At 32.9% G+C, this 19,449-nt stretch overlaps 1 protein-coding gene across 1 annotated transcript in view; it reads left to right on the top strand.

Moving 5' to 3' along the window:
• The window catches only part of LOC136978528 (KN motif and ankyrin repeat domain-containing protein 2-like), a 52,408-nt gene extending 33,223 nt beyond the window's left edge, over positions 1-19,185 (top strand). The window contains exons 8-15 of the mRNA XM_067274241.1: positions 3,125-3,206; positions 3,276-3,425; positions 3,495-3,593; positions 3,682-3,795; positions 7,505-7,705; positions 9,509-9,607; positions 18,408-18,499; positions 18,566-19,185. Of these exons, the coding sequence (XP_067130342.1) occupies positions 3,125-3,206; positions 3,276-3,425; positions 3,495-3,593; positions 3,682-3,795; positions 7,505-7,705; positions 9,509-9,607; positions 18,408-18,499; positions 18,566-18,608 (880 nt within the window). The 3' untranslated portion in view covers positions 18,609-19,185. The remainder of the gene's footprint in view (positions 1-3,124; positions 3,207-3,275; positions 3,426-3,494; positions 3,594-3,681; positions 3,796-7,504; positions 7,706-9,508; positions 9,608-18,407; positions 18,500-18,565) is intronic.
• The last annotated feature ends 264 nt before the right edge of the window (positions 19,186-19,449 follow it).

A 19,449-nucleotide genomic window follows, 5' to 3' on the forward strand; every position in this document is an offset into this window, starting at 1 on the left:
ATCTAACTTCATTAAATAATTTTTATTTATGATTACTTTATGCTTTTTTTGTATTAGGCAGTTTCTAAAATTACTTCTCTGCCTTATCAAATAAAGAATTCTCTTCTTGTTATCTAAAAATAAAGAACAAATTGTTTTAAAGTAGTATATCTGGTCACCTTACACAATTACAAGTTTTCTTCTAATACCCTTCTGCCAGATATCTATATATTTTGATTCTAGTTTATTACTATGAGGATTTGGAATCCATTCCAGATCTGCATTCTTTTATGTGATAGTTGGTCATTCATTCCTTATTCATTTTGGGTAACCTCATTTTGGTTCAAATCTGTCTATAATGGGTGTAATTAGGGCAACAAATAATCTGTAATGCATTAGTGTTCTGTATTAACAAATTTGCTTGATCAGTTTGATATTTATAAAATTACCTTTCTTTGATTTAATTTTATAGCTTATTTTTTCTTTTTCATATTTCAAAACGTAATATCTTGGCAAACAATGCACTGTTCCTGTAAGTATAATAAATCAGTATTATTAGGGATTGCAATATTGGTAAATTTCAAGATCCAGAGTTATTAAAGGAAGTCAATGTAAGAACAATTGGACTAGCTTAAAGTTATGAGATTAATTTAAAAAGAACATACATCAAAAAACTTAAATGGTTATTCAAATGCCAAAATATTAAACCTGCTCAAATGGATACCCCTCCTATTACCTCTTGGGACAATATTGTGCCTCCTACACACATTTTAACAGCTTTAAAGTTTGGACACTCTTTGCCCCAATTCCAGAAAAAATTATCCCTGACACTGAATGGGCTATCAAGGGTTTGAACAGCTCAAGAAAGGAAGTGCCTATTACTTGAATTAATTTTTCTATCAAACATGAACAAGGCATGCATATGGTTACTAAGGAATAACATCATTCTCATGAAAGCCAATAAATCGAAAGGGATAGTACTTACTAAATGTACTACTTACAATGAAAAATTACAAGAATACATCAGAAACACTGATTGCCTACTAGCACCCTGCAACTATTTGGAATCCCTACAATGGAGGGTCAAAAGATTCACATCAACACCTTTAGTACGACTTTTGCACATGCAGAAAGCCACGGTCATGGCCCCAAAGAATCCCAGAATTTTTGGCTTTGGTCATATTTGGCAACCCGGTTTGAGTTTTTCCAGTCATAGAAAAATGTAATTTTTCTACACTTCTAATTGAAAAGCAGCTAGTTAACTTCATTCGTTCCAAAGAAAATGGTCACCCTTTTACTATCACAAACCCGCTGCAACTAATCAAGATCAATTCCTTTAAGCTTCTCTAAGACAATGAATACATGACTGTCATGGATTATGAATCTTTATATCCCTCTATAAAATTGCCACCATGTTTCTGTGCTTTAAGAGATTTTATGTTTAACAACATCGAGAATTCCAAGAAACACCATAAACATATCCTGGTACTTACGGATTTAATATGTCATACATCTTTCTTCAAATTTGAAGGCAACATGTTCCTGCAAAGTAGAGGAGTTCCAATGGGCAGCCCTATGTTGCCTATACTATGTGATCTGGTTTTACATCAACTAGAGAATACTTTAATACCGAAATTCCAGAAAGATGATATTCTTTACTCTAGATATGTTGATGACGTATTCATTCTTTGTAGAAATAATCTCAACACCCTATGATTCTTAAATGACATCAATAATAATAACTATGGTTTAACATTGCAACTCAACCAAGAAAGCTATAATAATGTCCATTTCCTTGATATTAATATCACATGCAAAGAAGGTGAAATATGGACCAACATCTACAGAAAACCAGGCTTAAATACCACCATCATCCAAAATAATTCAACAGATCCCAGGCACATTAAATATGCAGCTTTCCGCTCTTGAATCAAACGGGCTTACACTCTTTGTACAAACATATGTGATACTTGCAAGGAATTGAATTACATTATCCAAATAGTGCAGCAAAATGGTTATCAAAGGAATACTGTAGAACAACTCATTGCAACATTTCAAAATAGAACTAACTATTCTCCCATAATTAACAATAAACGTATGACAGTACTTAATTATTACCTGTTCTTAAGGAAAATGATGAATGATGTTGTGAACTTCAATAATTTACTCATCAGTTATTGTCGTAATCCTACAGTTTACAAGTTATTGAGAAATGATAAGAAGAATGACAACCAGAATGCTGTATCGGGTATTTACTCCATACCAATTAAAGACCTTCAATTTGATTCTGATATGGTCTATGTAGGTGCTACTTTGCAAAACTTGTGTTATTTGACTTTGTTCCAAGTATTCTATCAACAAGAACCTGGATAATACAGTTTTAGCATCTTACACTAACCAATATGATGTTAATGTTCTAAGGGACCAAGCTTCCATTATTAGACCAACAACTAGCAGACACACTATCAAACATCTTGAAAAACTGGAGATATATAAAGTGCAAGTAAAAACAAAATGTATTAATCATAGGGACACTGAGTCTTTGTCTACAGCTTGAAAATTGCTGTATGATGATAAACTATAATTTTACAAAAAAATTTTGGATGCGAAGCCATATGTTTATATATATATATAATATCTTTATCACTTTGTCATTATTTGTTATTTTGGTACTCCCCAAGCACTTATCGTTGTAATTTTATGCAAGCGCACTTAGAACAAAAGGAAATTAATAAAATTATGAAAAATACTATTTCTTTAATGTTCTTTTTTAATGTACATTTAACTGACAAAGGCCGTTATAGACGGTCGAAAATGTTTTTACAGTATTAAATAGTTTGCTGAAATGTTAGACTAAATTATAAAAAAAAAAATTACCATCTTTCTAATTCCAGTATAATTTATTATATTTATAACAATTTTTATTAAAAGATGGACTTATCCATTTATGAAACTATACACCTCACTTGTTCTATTATTTTTAATTACTTTATATGTAGGTTAAAATCTCAACCCTTCCTTTGTAAATTAAGATATAGTAATAATAAAATGAAATACTTGAAATGACAACAATTTATATATCTTTTTATATGTAAGGAGTTAAAACAAAAATGAACCATAATTAGTTAATAAATTTGTTTTACAGAACTGAACTTAGCAAAGAAATGAAAGAATCTTGTAAAGTATTAAATGAATCATTAGTTTCACCACAAAAAGGGACCGAATTGGTAAAAACAATTTTACCTTATGAATTATAAATATAACAAATTAAATATTAATATGAAAATTTGTTTTAGGCATCAAATATGGAAGTAATCCAAAAAGAATGGTTTCAAATTTCCAGTTGCAAAGATTCAGATCCACATGTTGTAGAAGATTATTTGGATGCTTTTGAAGAAATATCAAAACATCTTCTACATAGAATTGTTAATTTAACTGATGCTAATGTAATTACAATAGTTTTATAAAATTGATTTAGACAATTCAATAAATAAAAGTTATTTATTTTATTATAGGGTAATACTGCAATGCATTATGCTGTGTCACATGGCAATTTTGATGTTGTTAGTGTTCTTTTGGATTCAAAAGTGTGTGATGCAAATATTCAAAATAAAGTATGTGTTTATTTCATTTAATTTTGTAAATTATATACTTATCAATTTGAGAAAGTATTCTTTATAAATTTACAATATGAAATTTCAGGCAGGTTATACAGCTGTTATGTTAATATCTTTAGCTGAAATAAGAAATGAGGCTCATAAACAAGTTGTCCGACGTCTATTTCAGATCAATGATATTAATCTTAAGGCTTCACAAGTAAGTATATTTTATTTGGTTATGATTTTATTCATTTCCGTTATAACATTTTATTAATAGTATTTGCAAATATAAACATCTTTATAAAACCTGATACATTACAAAAAAGCAACAACTGCCATATGACACTATTAAATACTAAAAATTATTATCAGGATAATTTTAAACTATAAAAACAAGTATTTGTTTTCATGAACTTTCTACACTTCTGTAATATATTGTATGTATTATTTTTAAGCATTTTAATAATGCTACTGCTTTCATCTAAAGTCAGAAATTATTTAATCAATGTATCATTAAAAAAAATTGTTTTATGGATCTTTTAAATTTTATAGTTTCTAATATTTATAGTTATAATAGAAGCAATGATGTTCATAAATTTTAGTGAACACTTCATACATTACAACAAGAAATAATTGTTATATGAAAATTTTTTTGTATAAGAATATTTTAAAAAATGATTGAGCGGAGCTCTTCCTAAGTCAGAAAGTGTTTTGTTTGTGATAACACAACCATTAAACATGATTTTTTGCAAATATAGTCTGTTCTGAAATGATAGAGCCATGATATTAATATCATAATAAGATGCACATTATCAAACTGATTCCCATACAGACAGTGTTTTAATACCACTACTGGAATGTGGATCTTCATAATTAACATGTAATCAATCATCCCCTTGACTCAATTGGTCTAACTAGCTCCCAATTTCCCATAATTTTGCAACAGTCTTTTCTTCCTCTTTGCATACAAGTACAGTGGCAAAATTATGGGAAATTGGGAGCTAGTTAGACCAATTGAGTCAAAACGTGATTGATTACATGTTGATTATTGATTTATTATGATATCATATGAATTTTGACAATAATAAAGTAAAAATATAGTAATAATTTATTTGTTTTTTGATAAATGTTGTATAGAATATATTCAATAGAGGCATCTCTGCTTCAGCAGTTAAATTGCAATTAATATGCAAAATAGCACACAGGATAGTATAAAGTATGAACAGTACATATTAGATTTCTACAAAATATAGTTCTGGTATACAAGATAAAAGTTTTAACATAGGAAGAGGAAAATCATTTTCATCATGTGGCAAATTACATCACCTCTAGTAGAGAATATAGAACAAAAACAGTTAATTAGAATCCCATCAAAAATAGCAATTCAACCATGAATGTGTCAAAATTCAACATTTCACAGAATTATCTAATCATCTAAAAATTAAGAAAATATAGCTCTTACATAGAGGTAGAATTTGTTTCAACTGATAAATAGCAACATGTTATATGGAATGATGAGAAGAAATTCAACATGGATTGGCCAGATAACTGGAGAGCTATTAGGTAAAAGAATGAAATAATCCTTATATAAAATTAAAATAAATTAATGTAAAAAAAAAGGAGTAAAACTAATAAAAATAATATGATTATGGGAATATGCAAGAATAAGAATTTTTACAAAATACCATTTAAATTAGTGTTATTTATTGTCACCGTGGAATTGAGTTTTTGAACAAATTCAATAAAATGTCTTTGAATTTTATCTTGCAATCCATAACAAAGTAGTAATAAAATATTATTTTTGAAAAAGTTTATTTATTTTTATCTTAAAACATTATCATTGAAGATAATTTAAAGTTTAATTAATAGTAAACATTTATATTTACATTTACTCAAGACAGCAGCAAGGTGCACTGAGTGTTATGAGAAATATAGCTTTTATCTCTGGTCATATTCCTGCTGTAGGATATCAGCAAGTACTAGATAAGCACCTAATACCATCTGTGGAAAAATTGGAGGGAATTTTTCCAATTTTGACAAGATAATATGCCCACTCCTAATGCAAAATCAACTTGGGACTGGTTTTTTGCAAATAATGTGCATGATATGGACTGGTCCAATATTCTCCTGATCTTAGTCTTATAGAAAACATGTTTCGTATCTTAGCAACAGAAAGCAATATACATTAGCAGAATCATAAAATTGGCAATAACCGATGCTTGGCATGAAATCACAGATGGAGAGAAGAAAACTCATTAAAATAATGCCAGATTATTAATTACTTTTTGAAAATTCTAACAAGGTGAACATATTGCTTATTAATAGTAAATGAAATCATTTAGAGCCATTTCCGGACAATTATATCTTACACATTATTTTTATTTTATTAATAAACTGTGTTAAAATTCATTTATATGATAACATTTGAATATTTGTTTTTAGCAAATTATTATGTGTTTTGTAATGTGCTTTTTTATTTCTTTATTAATGTCATCATTTCACAGTGCCACTATCATCTCTGACCATAGATTTTACATGTCAAATATCTCAGCCCATAGTTGAAATTTCAAAATTCTGGCTTGCCAAGTTATACATACAATCTGTTCAGAGTTGCAAGCAACATGTCGATCGAGTTTGATGTAAATTGTTAACAATCATCATCTCTTCATCATGACATCATACATGTAAAAAATAAAAATAACCAACTGACATTTAACATTTGTTGTAATCAGTTCTTGAAAACTCACATGTGTTTTTTTATTGACTGCTGAAGTCAGTAGGCCACTGGCTGCATGCATAGGTGTTTTAAATGTTTCTTGATTTTTTTCATTAGTTATGACATTGCACATGCACATCCTTCCTCAAATCTATGGGTTTTAAACTGCTTTAGAAGCTGAAACAGTATAACCTACACAGTGAAGCTCAGTTTCATTTTCCCAGAAAATACATAGTATATTTATGCAAGGCAATATTAAAAATAATATGCCTACTGTGGTCAAAAAGTATGGGGAATATTCAATAAAATGCAAGATTTGAATTTATTCGTCAAAGTTTATTTTGTCTTCTTCAAATTTATCCCTTCCGATTGCAATACACTTATGCCAATGCTTTTTCCAATCTTTGAAACATGCTTTAAAGTTGTTTTTGTGAAACTCATTCAGGACTTGCAGTCAATTTTGTTTTATGGCATCAATTGACTCAAAACAGTAACCATAAAGCAGAAATTTTAGTTGAAGAAACAGGAAAAAGTCACACAGTGCCATATTGGGTGAATATGGAGCTTTCAGAACCATATTTGTTGAACTGTTGACCAAAAATTTATGAGCAACAAGAACATTGTGATCAGATGCATTATTGTGGAGCAAAATCCATAGTTTTCTCACTATACATCAGGTAATATACTACGAATTGCTTTACGCAAACAACACAAAACACTCAAATAATAGTTTTTGTTGACACTTTGGTCAATCAGAAGGAATTTCTTCTGTGTTAGAAGAAGGTGAGGTATTTTATATTTAAGTTATTTATTGATAAGCACATGACATCAAACAGGAAAATATAGTCGATTTAAATAAAGTAGCAGTCAACTAGTTTTCAAAAGCCCAACAAAGTCTCTTGATATAATGGCATATTTCATTTCTGCTTTAGTAAAACAAAGTTATAAAAGACAGAAAGAAATCAGTTGGAATAGCTAAGAAGTCTTGCAAATAGAAACTTAAAGTACAAAAGACTAAATGTACAAACAAAAAAACACTTCACTTAATAATAATTTTTCCCACAATTTGTCATTAAAAAACAAAGATTAAAATGTATCTTGTTGTTTTATTTAGATCATAATTGTATTCTTATGAAAGATAAAGAATGCTGCAAATTATTTAAAATACTCTGTATACATTTTAATTACATTATTTAATTTGATGTTATAGAATGGGCAGACAGCTCTTATGCTTGCTGCTAGTCAAGGACGAGTTGAAGCTGTTAAATTGTTGTTGGAATGTGGAGCCGAAATAAATATGCAAGATAAAGACGGGTCGACTGCTTTAATGTGTGCAGCAGAACATGGACATGGAGATGTTGTCCATTTGCTTTTATCAATTCCTGATTGTGATCCCTCATTGACAGATAATGTAAGTATATAATAATCTAATAAAAATCAGTAAGAAAGCATAAAACCAAGCTTATCAGAAACTAATAATAGTTAATTGAAATTTTCAGTATGTGTGAAGTAAATCTGAAGAGAGCTAATTGGTTTATTAAGAATATATTGATATGTCAGATGTGTGAAAGTAGTTTCTTTTTAAAATACAGTATATCATTATTCATAGTAGACAAGGGTTGCAACTATGCTCTCTGTCACCTAGTGCAAACTAAGACCCATAATTCCTCTTATTCCAGAGTTCTGGGACATTCAATCTGTCTGTGCCCCTGCTAGTCCACATTTTCCTTGAACTAGCTCTTTCCTCTCAGTACTCCTGTATCTGGTGCTGGTAAATTATTCGAATGTCTCTTGTGAGGTTTAATAGTTATGCAGCATAGGCAGTTAGTTATAAAAATCGTCACTCTATGTTAGGTTTTAGAGGTAGGATTATGGAGATAGCAATGTTTTTTGTGCATCTACAATAGTTTTGGTTTCATGATCAAATACTTTACATACCTGCAAATTTAGAGAGAGGTTAGTATAAACTCAAAGTAAAAATATTGACATTTTAGTTCAAGTCAACTATGGACAGAGAGCTAAGGATGAAGACCACTGGAAAAGTTCACTCCAGATACCTGTCCAATTTTGCTCAATTTCTCTGCCCTCATATTTTCAATTGGTTAAAAACTCATTGCAGTCTAAATATTTACTTAAACTTTAGTCTTTTTCCTGTGGATTTAATTTCATATCCTTTTCAAATTAGGTTCTAGCAAATGAAATGGCTGATTTTTACTTCTGACTTTTACATAATATATAAAAGTCAGAAGTAAAAATCATATATATATATGTGTATAAACTTACATATTCTATATTTGTGTGTGTGAAATTGAATATTTATTAATTTAATTTACATAATCAAAATTGTCTCCATCCACCAACATTGATATGTTTTGAGATTTGTATTCCATGAGTGAAATTTTCTGAACCAATGCCTAGTGGTCTGCTTGCTCACAGAACCTTCACCAAAAAAGATTAATTTGGGTTGCTTTGGCTGCATTATGTCCCTGTTTATACTCCTAAAAGAAAATTATTCAATTTTCTTTATTTACATGCCATCAGAAAAAGTACTCTTAAACATATGGAACTCATAACATGTGAATTTAAAAATGTAATCTCATTTAAATTCTATGTGTGCTTTTCTAATTGCAAACATACAGCACTATTCACATGGAAAAAAGTTGAACTACAAGACTGAGAAGTTTAAATTTCAAAAAATAGGTGCTTGCAAATGAAATTGCTAATAGTTTAACCCCCTATAAATTCACTGCAGAACAACTTTCTATAGTCTGTGGAAACAGTTGTTTATACAAATTTATAGTCTGATAGAAACATGAGTGCAAGATTCCAGATTGAACATTATGCAATATTTTCCATATTATTGCCCTCCGTCTTTTGAATTTTGCTCTGATTCCTTCATATTTGAAATTCTTTACCAAACTATTTTTATAATTTTAAAATACTTCACTCTGCATCTTAAAGAAAAAAACTTCTTTCTTTTATGATTGCAGTTTTCATTAAATTGAAAACCATTCCTTGATTTGTAGGGTAAAATTTTCTTAAAATATGACAGTTTAAAAGTATTTATTTCAAAAATAAAATAAATATCACTTTTCTTAATAGTTTTGTGATTCCTTATTTGTTTTCTATGAAATTCAAACTTAAATAATTTTCTAAGAACACATTTTATTACATGATATATAAATAATTATAATTTTAATATTCAATTTTGCAGGATGGCAGTAGTGCATTATCAATAGCTATGGATGCTGGTCATAGAGATGTTGCATTAATGATTTATGCAAATATGAATTTTTCAAGAGGAAGTTCACCTGTAAGTTTGAATTTTTAAATGTATTTATTATATACTCAATGAAAAAGTTAGAATTATCATACTGTCTGAAATATATACTAGATATACCTGGTGTGCAATCAAATCACAACTGTAAGTCATCAGAGTGCCTTAAAATCACTACCCTAATAACTGATAAAAAGGCTCACAATGCTCGGTGTACTTGTTATATTAGAATGTCTTGGACTGTGCCATATAGGCTTGCCTATATGACTGTCATATTTGCAATAAAGAATGTCTTTGACTAACAACTGTCTGAATAATGTTTGACTAACATTAAACACAGCTGAAGGAAGCACATGGCTTTTTGTTGAATTGCTTACGATTTTGGTTGTGCTACTAAGGATAGTAGACACATCAGGGTCTTATATACAGCAGGCAGGCATTGGATGCCCCAGAAAGACCACCGAGAAATTGTTCTCTGATCACAAGAAGCACGAACAGCTGCATCTTTGTCCACTATCCATAGACAGGCAGAAGCTTTGCTACAGAACTCTCTCAATCTTCTCATCCAATTTTGCATGCATGATGCCACTACATGGCATGCTAAAGACAGGACATACTACATGTGCTGCCTTTAGCACCCTGACATTGCACACTGCAAATGAAGCTGACAAGAAGCACACACTGCCAGTCTATAGCAGTCCATCAAAAATGACAACCACTGGTGAGCAGCATATTGCCCCATTGCTGGCATACCAGTCTGGCAAGCCATCTCATATAAATGTGAAGTCTGAGAAGCACCCTACCTATCAGCTTCTGACACCACTGTATTTTTCTTTAAGAACACAGAAACCTCAAAATTCTTCCTGCACATTTCTGAACACACTTGAGCTGTCCATATGGAACTGAATGTAGGAAGATGGAGGAGTAAAGATAAGTGAGACAGGGAGGTCTGGAATGAAAATCAATGGAAAATAAACATAAAAATTATTTATGATAATTTTACAACTATATAACTAAACTATTATTATTGAACTGTCACTATTACTGTTATAGACCAAAACCCATTTCTATCTTAAGATTATCTTATAATCTAGGTTCTAATCATGAGAGAGAGTTCACAATTTGCCACAAGTAGATATTTACCTTGTTGATAGGCTTAATCTTCTGTTGATGTTCAAATGTTAAGTAAACTATGAAAGGTCAATGGTAAAGGCACTGACTGGTCATTTGAACAATGACAATTAGATCAGACGATAGGCTTGAATTTGAGGAGATTTACTTGGACAACTCATTAAGGCTGAACTACCTCACAGGTCCTTTTAGTCAACACTTCTTTTCTAACTCCAGAAGTAATCTTTGTCAAAATCTTGTTGTCAACAATCTCTCCATCCGATATTGCCATTTTTGACATGTTCTAACAAAACTCTTTCCTGAGATGGTTACTCAACCTAGGAAGTAGTGAAGAAAAACTCAGATTGGTTATTTCCTTGTCTCTTTAGTTTTATATAACAGCCCAGGATCTCACATGAACATTAATAAGTGGTACAATCAGGAAACCCTGTATCATAGCTGTTATCAACTGTGTCATGAAAGGCAATGCAATTGTCTAACAAGACCCCTTCGATGTGGGTTCCTGTCCATGGTGAGTGGACTTCCCAGAGATGGTTTAGTAACTCCTCTTTACCATTCCTGGGATCCAAACGCCCACCCACGTGCTTGCCGTGCGTGGTGGCCCGTATGCCGGAAAGGGGGATCCTGGTAGTTGAGGGGCAACATAACGTCCCCAACACACTGCTTTGGCCCCTGCTTCAGATAAACGGGAGGTTCAAATCAGGCTCCGTTTGAGTCAATTGGCTGGTCGTTGAGTCATTCTTGACCTCGGCCTGGAGTCAACCGATCGATGCAGACCGGGCGGACACATCAGACAAGATGTGCTCTTCTTGACTGCATTGTGAGGGTATAGCTCCTGGGAAACCCTGGTGTGACGGTCTATGGAAGTATTTCATGTGATGGCATCCCCTTGTTGGGCCCCATGGTGGGTGGAGTCACTAGGAGCTGAATACTTATTTCTAAACATGGATTCATTAAAACCAAATACTACAAGCACTGATGCATTACCACCAAAGGAGGTCAGTTCCTCCAACCAACCAACGTATCTCATTGTACATAGTACTAGTGAAAAACCTATGTCTAAGTGTTCCCCTTTCCTAATTCAAAAGTTGTTTGAATCAACTATCGGGCACTTAAAAAATACAAAAATTGAGGTCAGGGGACCTCCTCTCAACAGTCAGCAAAGCTTTTGAAAATGGAATCTCTAGGAGACATAAAAGTCACCATCACACCACACACAAGTTTGAACTCATCACGTGGTGTGATATCTGAGATCGATCTGATGTCTGATGTCTGAAGATGGATCGGTCTTTCAGATCAAGGTGTCACTGCTGTCCGACGCATCTCCATTCGTCATGATGGCAAGTTGATACCAACTAAACATCTCATTCTCACTTTTGGAAAGCTGACATTGCCATCATTTATTACTGCAGGATATCTGTGCTGCCCAGTGCGACCATACATTCCAAACCCGCTGCGATGCTTCAAATGCCAGCAGTTTGGACATTCTCAAACATCCTGCCGAGGAAAGAGCATATGTGCACAGTGTGGAACTGAAGGTCACCAGAGCACTGAGTGTGCCAATACTCCATGCTGTGTGAATTGCAAAGATGCCCATCCTGCCTACTCTCAGAAATGCCCTGCATGGCAGAGAGAGAAAGAAATCCAACGAGTAAAAATGGTTAACAACATACCTTACCCAGAGGCTCAGCGCATGGTCACTTCAAGTGCACCATTGAAACAGAAGACATTTGCAGCTGTTTTGAAATCCACAAAGACATGTGGAGTTCAAACAGATATTTCTGTTTCTCCAAAGGAATCTTTCATTCACCATACTAAATGTTTGTTAACTCAATCTAAAGAAACAGAAGAAAAGGAGAGTATAAAGAAAAGAACACCCCTACCTAAAGCAGGGGTAGTAACCAGAAATGTGGGTTCAAGAAAAGCAAATAAGAACCCACTCAACAAACAAAAATTAAAATCAGCCCTCTCTAAATCTAAAAGATCAGAGACTCAGTCTATGAGTGAGTTCTCTGACTTCTCGGATGAGGAGACTAATAAGGTGGTTACACCACCAACCTCACCTCCAAAAGGCAAATCAGCTGTAAAACTAAAGAGGGATACCTTTACAAAGAATGCTGCCTCAAACACATAATGGATTATAAAATAATCCAATGAAACTGTCGTGGTTTCCGCAACAACTTCTCTGACATTAAACACTTGACATCATCTACCACATCTCTCTGCATGGCACTCCAGGAAACACATTTGAAATGTGGAGAAAGAATTTCTTTAAAAGGATTCGATTTCTATCGCAAGGATGAGCCACACCCGTGCCAGTGGAGGTGTGGCTATACTGGTTTCAAACCACATCCCTTTCTTACTGGTACAAATAACAACAGAGCTGCAAGCTGTGGCAGTCAGAATTTCAATTGGCGTTACTGTAACAGTTTGACATCTGGTGGCAAGTATATAGAACAGAGTTAATGAGGATGAACTGGATTCCTTGGTTGAACAGCTGCCAACTCCATTTCTTTGGATTGTGATCATTGAAATCACCAAGTAAATGTGGGGCAGTCCGGACATCAATCGTCGAGGCAGGGCCATTGAGAGATTTTTAGGCAATCACCAACTGTATTTATTTAATACTGGAGAAGTGACGTACTTCCACGCCCCAACAAGAACATTCACTGCCATTGATCTAGCATTAGCAACTCCAAACCTGTTTTCAGCGTTTACATGGGAGGTTGGATCTAATCCACTCTCTAGTGACCACTTTCCAATATTTGTAAAATATCAAGGGAGAGAAAGCTGTGAAACAGCCCGTACACCGCGCTGGAAACTTGAAACGGCAGATTGGCCTGAATTCTCCTCTTTGGCTAACATCACTGAGGAAATGGTCAACGCTGCTAATACCAATGATGCAGTTGAAGTTGTCACTTCCAGTATTATTCAGGCAGCCAAAAAAACAATGGGGAAAACGTCAACCAGGTATCCAAAGCATCTGAAACCATGGTGTAATCAGAATTGCGAGGCAGCATTTAAAAAACAAAAGAAAGCATGGGGGATTTTCAGAAGATACCCCACTGATAACAATTTGGTTGCTTTTAAAAAAGCAAAGGCAAATGCCAGAAGGATCAGAAGGCAAAGCCAAAGGGATTCTTGGAGGAAGTATGTATCTAGCATAACATCTTCCACTAGCTCAAAAGTAGTCTGGGATAAAATCCATAAAATTAATGGGAAATATACTCCTCACTCCCTCTCCATGTTGGAAAATAATGGCACAATAATTAGTGATATACAAGGTATTGCTGATTTGTTGGGTGAGACGTTTTCCTCTTCATCCAGCAATATCATGTATACTAGGAATTTTCAGGTTTATAAAGCCCCAAGTGAAAAACAGTACTTAAGCTTTCACTCCTTATCTAATGAGGAATATAATGTGCCATTCAGCAGAATAGAACTACATACAGCGATCTCTCGCTTGGGGAATACTGCTGTAGGCCCAGATAAAATCCACTACAGGATGATTAAAAATCTGTCAGACAATTCCCTCAGTAATCTTCTGAATCTGTTTAACAGAATATGGACAGAACATACTTTTCCTGACTCTTGGAGGCTATCTATCATTATTCCCACTCCCAAGCCAGGTAAAGACTGTAAAAATCCCTCTAATTATAGACCAATCTCTCTTACGAGTTGTCTCTGTAAACTTTTTGAGAATGGTAAATGGACGTCTGATGTTCCTCCTAGAGGAAAAGGATTACTTTTCACCACATCAGAGTGGATTTCGTAGGAACAGAAGTAACCACAGACAATTTAGTAAACCTTGAAACATCTATACGCGAAGCATTTGTTAGACGACAGCACTTAGGCCTTCTCTATATTGAAAAACACAGACACTATGATCATTGCTGGCGATACAGAATACTCCATGATCTGCACCAATTTGGATTGCAGGGTAATTTGCCAATTTTTATAAAAAATTTCCTGCAGAATCAAAGATTCCAAGTCAGGATGGGCACAACTTTATCTAGGCTTTACACACAAGAAGAAAATGTTCCTCAAAGTTTTATTTTGAGTGTGTCTCCCTCCCAGTGTGAAACACTCTCTGTATGTAGATGACTTTCAGATCTCCTGCCAGTCTAGTAATATGAGTTTTATTGAGAGACAACTGCAAACCTCTTTAAATCACATAGACAATTGGTCCAAAACCAATGGTTTTAGTTTTAACGTAGAGAAGACCTCGTGCATCCACTTTTGCCAAAGGCGTGGTTTGCACCTGGATCCCGAAATCTATCTAAATGAAGTGAAAATCCCAACGGTCAACGAGGCGAAATTTCTGGGTGTTGCATTTGACCATAAATTGACATTCTTGTCTCACTTGTGCAATTTGAAGAGTAGATGTTTAAAAGCTCTGAACCTTTTAAAGGTACTCTGCTGCTCATCTTGGGGAGCAGACAAATGTTCTATGCTCAGGATTTATAGGGCCCTTGTCCACTCTAAGCTGGATTATGGATGCATTGTATATGGCTCTGCGCGAGAATCTACTCTTCGGATGCTGGATCCAATCCACCATCAAGCATTGCGTTTGTGCACTGGTGCATTTTGAACTTCTCCTGTTGAAAGTTTGTATGTGGATGCTCATGAGCCTCAACTGTTCTCTGTTTAATGTAATAAAAAAGAGACCATTATCTCTTAGGAGAGATCTCAGAATAAACTTTCAGCTGATTGTTCAGATACTCAGCTGAAAAGATTATTTGCAGCTCGCTCAAGTAGTGTCCTTACATTCGACATTAGAATGGAGAATGTAAGCAGCACGATCGACCTGGACACACGCAACATCTCACAGGTTGAGGTTAATAGTATTTCACCTTGATTAATCCCAGTGATAAATGTTGATTTAAGCTTAAAGCAATTCCCCAAAGAAACCACACCAGACTACATCTATAGACAGCACTTCGCAGAAATTCAACATTGTGACAGGAATTTAATTCCTATATACACCAATGGATCTAAATTGGATGACTATGTTGGCTTAGCCTTTGTTTGTCAGGATGAAATCGTGGCAGAATAAATAGCACCAAATTCTTCCATTTTTACTGCGGAATTGCAGGCTATTTATTTAGCCTTAAAGTATATAAATAGGAAAGGTCGTCGTTGCTGCATGATTTACACTGACTCAGTTAGTGCACTTCAGGCTTTGATCTCGTATGAACCTAGTTCTCACTCCATAGTGATTAAAATTCGTAAACTGATTTGCCATCTTCTTGCGAGGAATTTCTTTATAAAATTTTGTTGGGTCCCAGGCCATGTAGGTATAAGAGGAAATGAAGAAGCTGATGCAGCTGCAAAGTTAGCAAGTCCTTCTCAGCATACAATGTTTATTGAAGGAGGTGACTTGAAGCTAGTTGTTAAAAAACGACTTGAGGAGAGATGGCAAAATATGTGAAACGCACAAGGCCACAATAAACTACATGAGATCAAACCTATGATAGGGTTTCTTCTGTGTCCAATTTTCTATGACAGGAGATCTGAGGTCATTTTTACTTGTTTGAGAATTGGACATACTCGACTGACTCATCAATACCTTCTGAAGGGTGATGACCAGCCTGTATGTCAGTATTGCAACCGTACTGTAAGTGTTAAGCACATACTGAGCAATTGCACTGCCTCTGAGAGGATTCGTAGACAGCATTTTGGAAATGCAAGTTTTAAAGAGATTTTGGGCCAGAGGCCAAACCTTGATAAATTATTGAACTTTCTAAAAGTCACAAATATTTATAAACAGATTTATTTATTTTCATTTACACCTTGTTGTTATACACATTTTAGCTGTTATATATTTTTGTTATCGGTTTTTTGTTCCTTCCTGTTTTTTTATTTTATTCTATTTATTATTGTTATTTATACCATATGTTGTGGTGCAGCTTGGCCTGTGTGGCCCTTGTGCCAAAAAACCTTTACCAACCAACCATCTAACAAGATAATGCTCAACTCACATAGATACTGTTTCTCAGAAAGGTGACTGTACACTATGTTGAACTGCCATTTCAGATCCCTCATACTTGTAGATGATAGGTCTTGTGACAATGTGACAGTGTCTGTATGCCTTCAGACAAGAGGAAGTCCTACAAGATGGAAAAGAGAATTTCCTGTAGAACAATGGAATGAAATGAAATGAAATTTTATTACTATGAACATCAGGATGATACCAATATCTTTTTGGTGTGCAACTTTGTTTCATTAACATTTGGAAAAACACTTTATATCAATGAGTATAGTTTGTTCTTAGTTTCATTTTTAATTGATTGTTTATGATTATGAGTTTTATAAAATGATATACACTAGCTCAATAAAAAGAATAATACCATATTTTGACTTTTATTTTTAAAAAATCCAACAAGATTCTGCATATTCCCTTAGCTACAGAATAAAACATTTTTTCTGAAGATTATCAAATGTAATCACATCATCAAAAATAATTCAAGTAGAGAATTACTATGAAATATATAATTACACAGGGTTTAACAAACTCCTTGCTAATATTTCAAAGTTGAAAATAAGCTCAAAAACAAAGCAAAAATTTAAAATGTTTACAGAGGATTTTGAGATTGACCTGTCAAAAAAACCATACCAAAAACAAATTTTAATTTTAAACCACCTACCATAAAGAATACTACTGTTTGTTTTCCGTTTCTGGGTTAATACCAACACACAAAACAGAAGCTTTATTTTTTAATGTTGAAAATATTTTTAAAATGAGTATTGAGCTTAAAATGGAAGCAGACCTATTACTTCTCATAAAAACAATTTAAGTAGTAGTTATAATATTATTCAAAGTAAAACAGAATCATTTACATTTTTTTTACAAAACTAACATACATTTGAAAGACTTGCTGTACAACTTTAATTTTTATGCTTCTGTAAACATTGCTTAAATTTATTACAGTTACTACTTAGGCAAAGCTTATCTAGAGTAAAAAAGTGACAATTCTAGTATTAGTAGGCCAGTTCTTGAAAACAAAGTGGATTTTGAGATGTTTGCAGAGAATTTTAAGCTTTTAACCTTGGAGTAAAATTCTGTGCTAATAGCGAGGTTGCGGCTGACGTTTTCATCGCTGCCATCCTGTAAGCCTAGAAGTTTGACAATGGCATTTGGATCATTGAGCATGCAGCCAACGTTTTCACATCAGTGGAATCAACCTCTCTAATATTTCAGGGATTTCTATCTTATACGGACTAAATTGAAATGACAAATAAATAATAATAAAAGATTGCTAATCATTAATGAAATAAATAAGTATTTCAAAAGTAAATAGAAATCTAATCATGATATGTAGCATTATGCAGAATAAATATATATTTATATGAAATTTAGTGTCCAGCAGGAAGTGGCCTAAATGTAGAATAATTTGTACTTTAAATAGTCTTAATTTGATAAATAAGAATTGTCTTATTTATTAAAGGCATTTTGAGCACAGGTTTTATTCAGTCCTCATCTCATGTCAGTATACAATTAAAAGCCATAAATGATTATTATATATATATATAAAATAATGTACAGTACATTGTGAAGAGTAGTGAGGATTGAATAAAAGCAGTGTTCAAGAAGGAAATGAGCCTATATGTAATTATATGAAGTTCAAGAAAGTTACTATTTATCCAAAGACAATTCTTAATTTCCTCAAATTATAAATTTGTTATTCATTCAAATAATTTTCAGTATTCATCTCTGAGAACACGAAGAAGTAGAACAGTTTCTTCAAGTCGATCCAGTCTTCCAACAAAAGGTTCTCCAAGTACACCTCCACCAAGGTAAATGCTTTAATAAGTTTTATATGAAATGTAATCTGAATTTTATTAATAATTTATTTTTTTTAGTCCAAGACCAAGAAGAAATTCAAGCAATTCTAGTACTTTTTGAATCTGTTAAATAATTATGCAATAATAGCTAGACTTATAATGTACTAATATTATATCATAACTTCAAAAAATGCTAGTACAAAAATTACTATGCAATATAAATGATATTCATTGAGATAAATATAGCTACCATAAGTAGCTACCATTATTATTTAATGGTAGACTATGAGAATATTTTCAAAATGGTTTTATACAAAAATCAGCTTAAATTTGCTTTGAGGCTCATTTTTGACACACATACCTTGTAATTTAGAATTACATAGTTATGTGAGAATTGTGCCAAATGTGATTTTACATTATCAAAATGCAGAATTTTTTGTATATCATATCTTCCATTTTCTTCCAAATGTAAAATTCATATTTTAATATTAATAAAGCTACAAGGGTTATATTTATAAATATATATATTAATAAGCTAATGTGGCACCATGAGATATGCTGAGCTTTGTTACCAAAATAATTTTGTATGTCCTAATATTAGCAATATATTGTACAATAACAATGTAAATGCAATATTCAAGATATATCTAGTAATAGTGCAAAGAAGGAGGGGTGCAATAAACTTATTAATTTACAAATTTTTGTTGTAATTTTTTTATAAAAAAAATTAATCTTTGTTTATTGTGTGGAATGATAATCTTTAAATTTCAGAGAGAGAAAATATATTACTCAAGTATATCCTAAGACTTCAATATAGATAAATACAGTATAGGGATGTCTGCATTGGAGCAGAATCCAGATGGCTTTGACACCAATTAAAAGAGCCAAAGCATTAGTGATGAAGTTTGTTCCTTAAGATGATGCAAGCAAACCACAAGAATTTGAAACAAATACTAAATGCA

This window comes from Centruroides vittatus, unplaced genomic scaffold (assembly GCF_030686945.1).
Source record: "Centruroides vittatus isolate TY-2023 unplaced genomic scaffold, ASM3068694v2 contig_545, whole genome shotgun sequence".
Taxonomy (NCBI): domain Eukaryota; kingdom Metazoa; phylum Arthropoda; class Arachnida; order Scorpiones; family Buthidae; genus Centruroides; species Centruroides vittatus.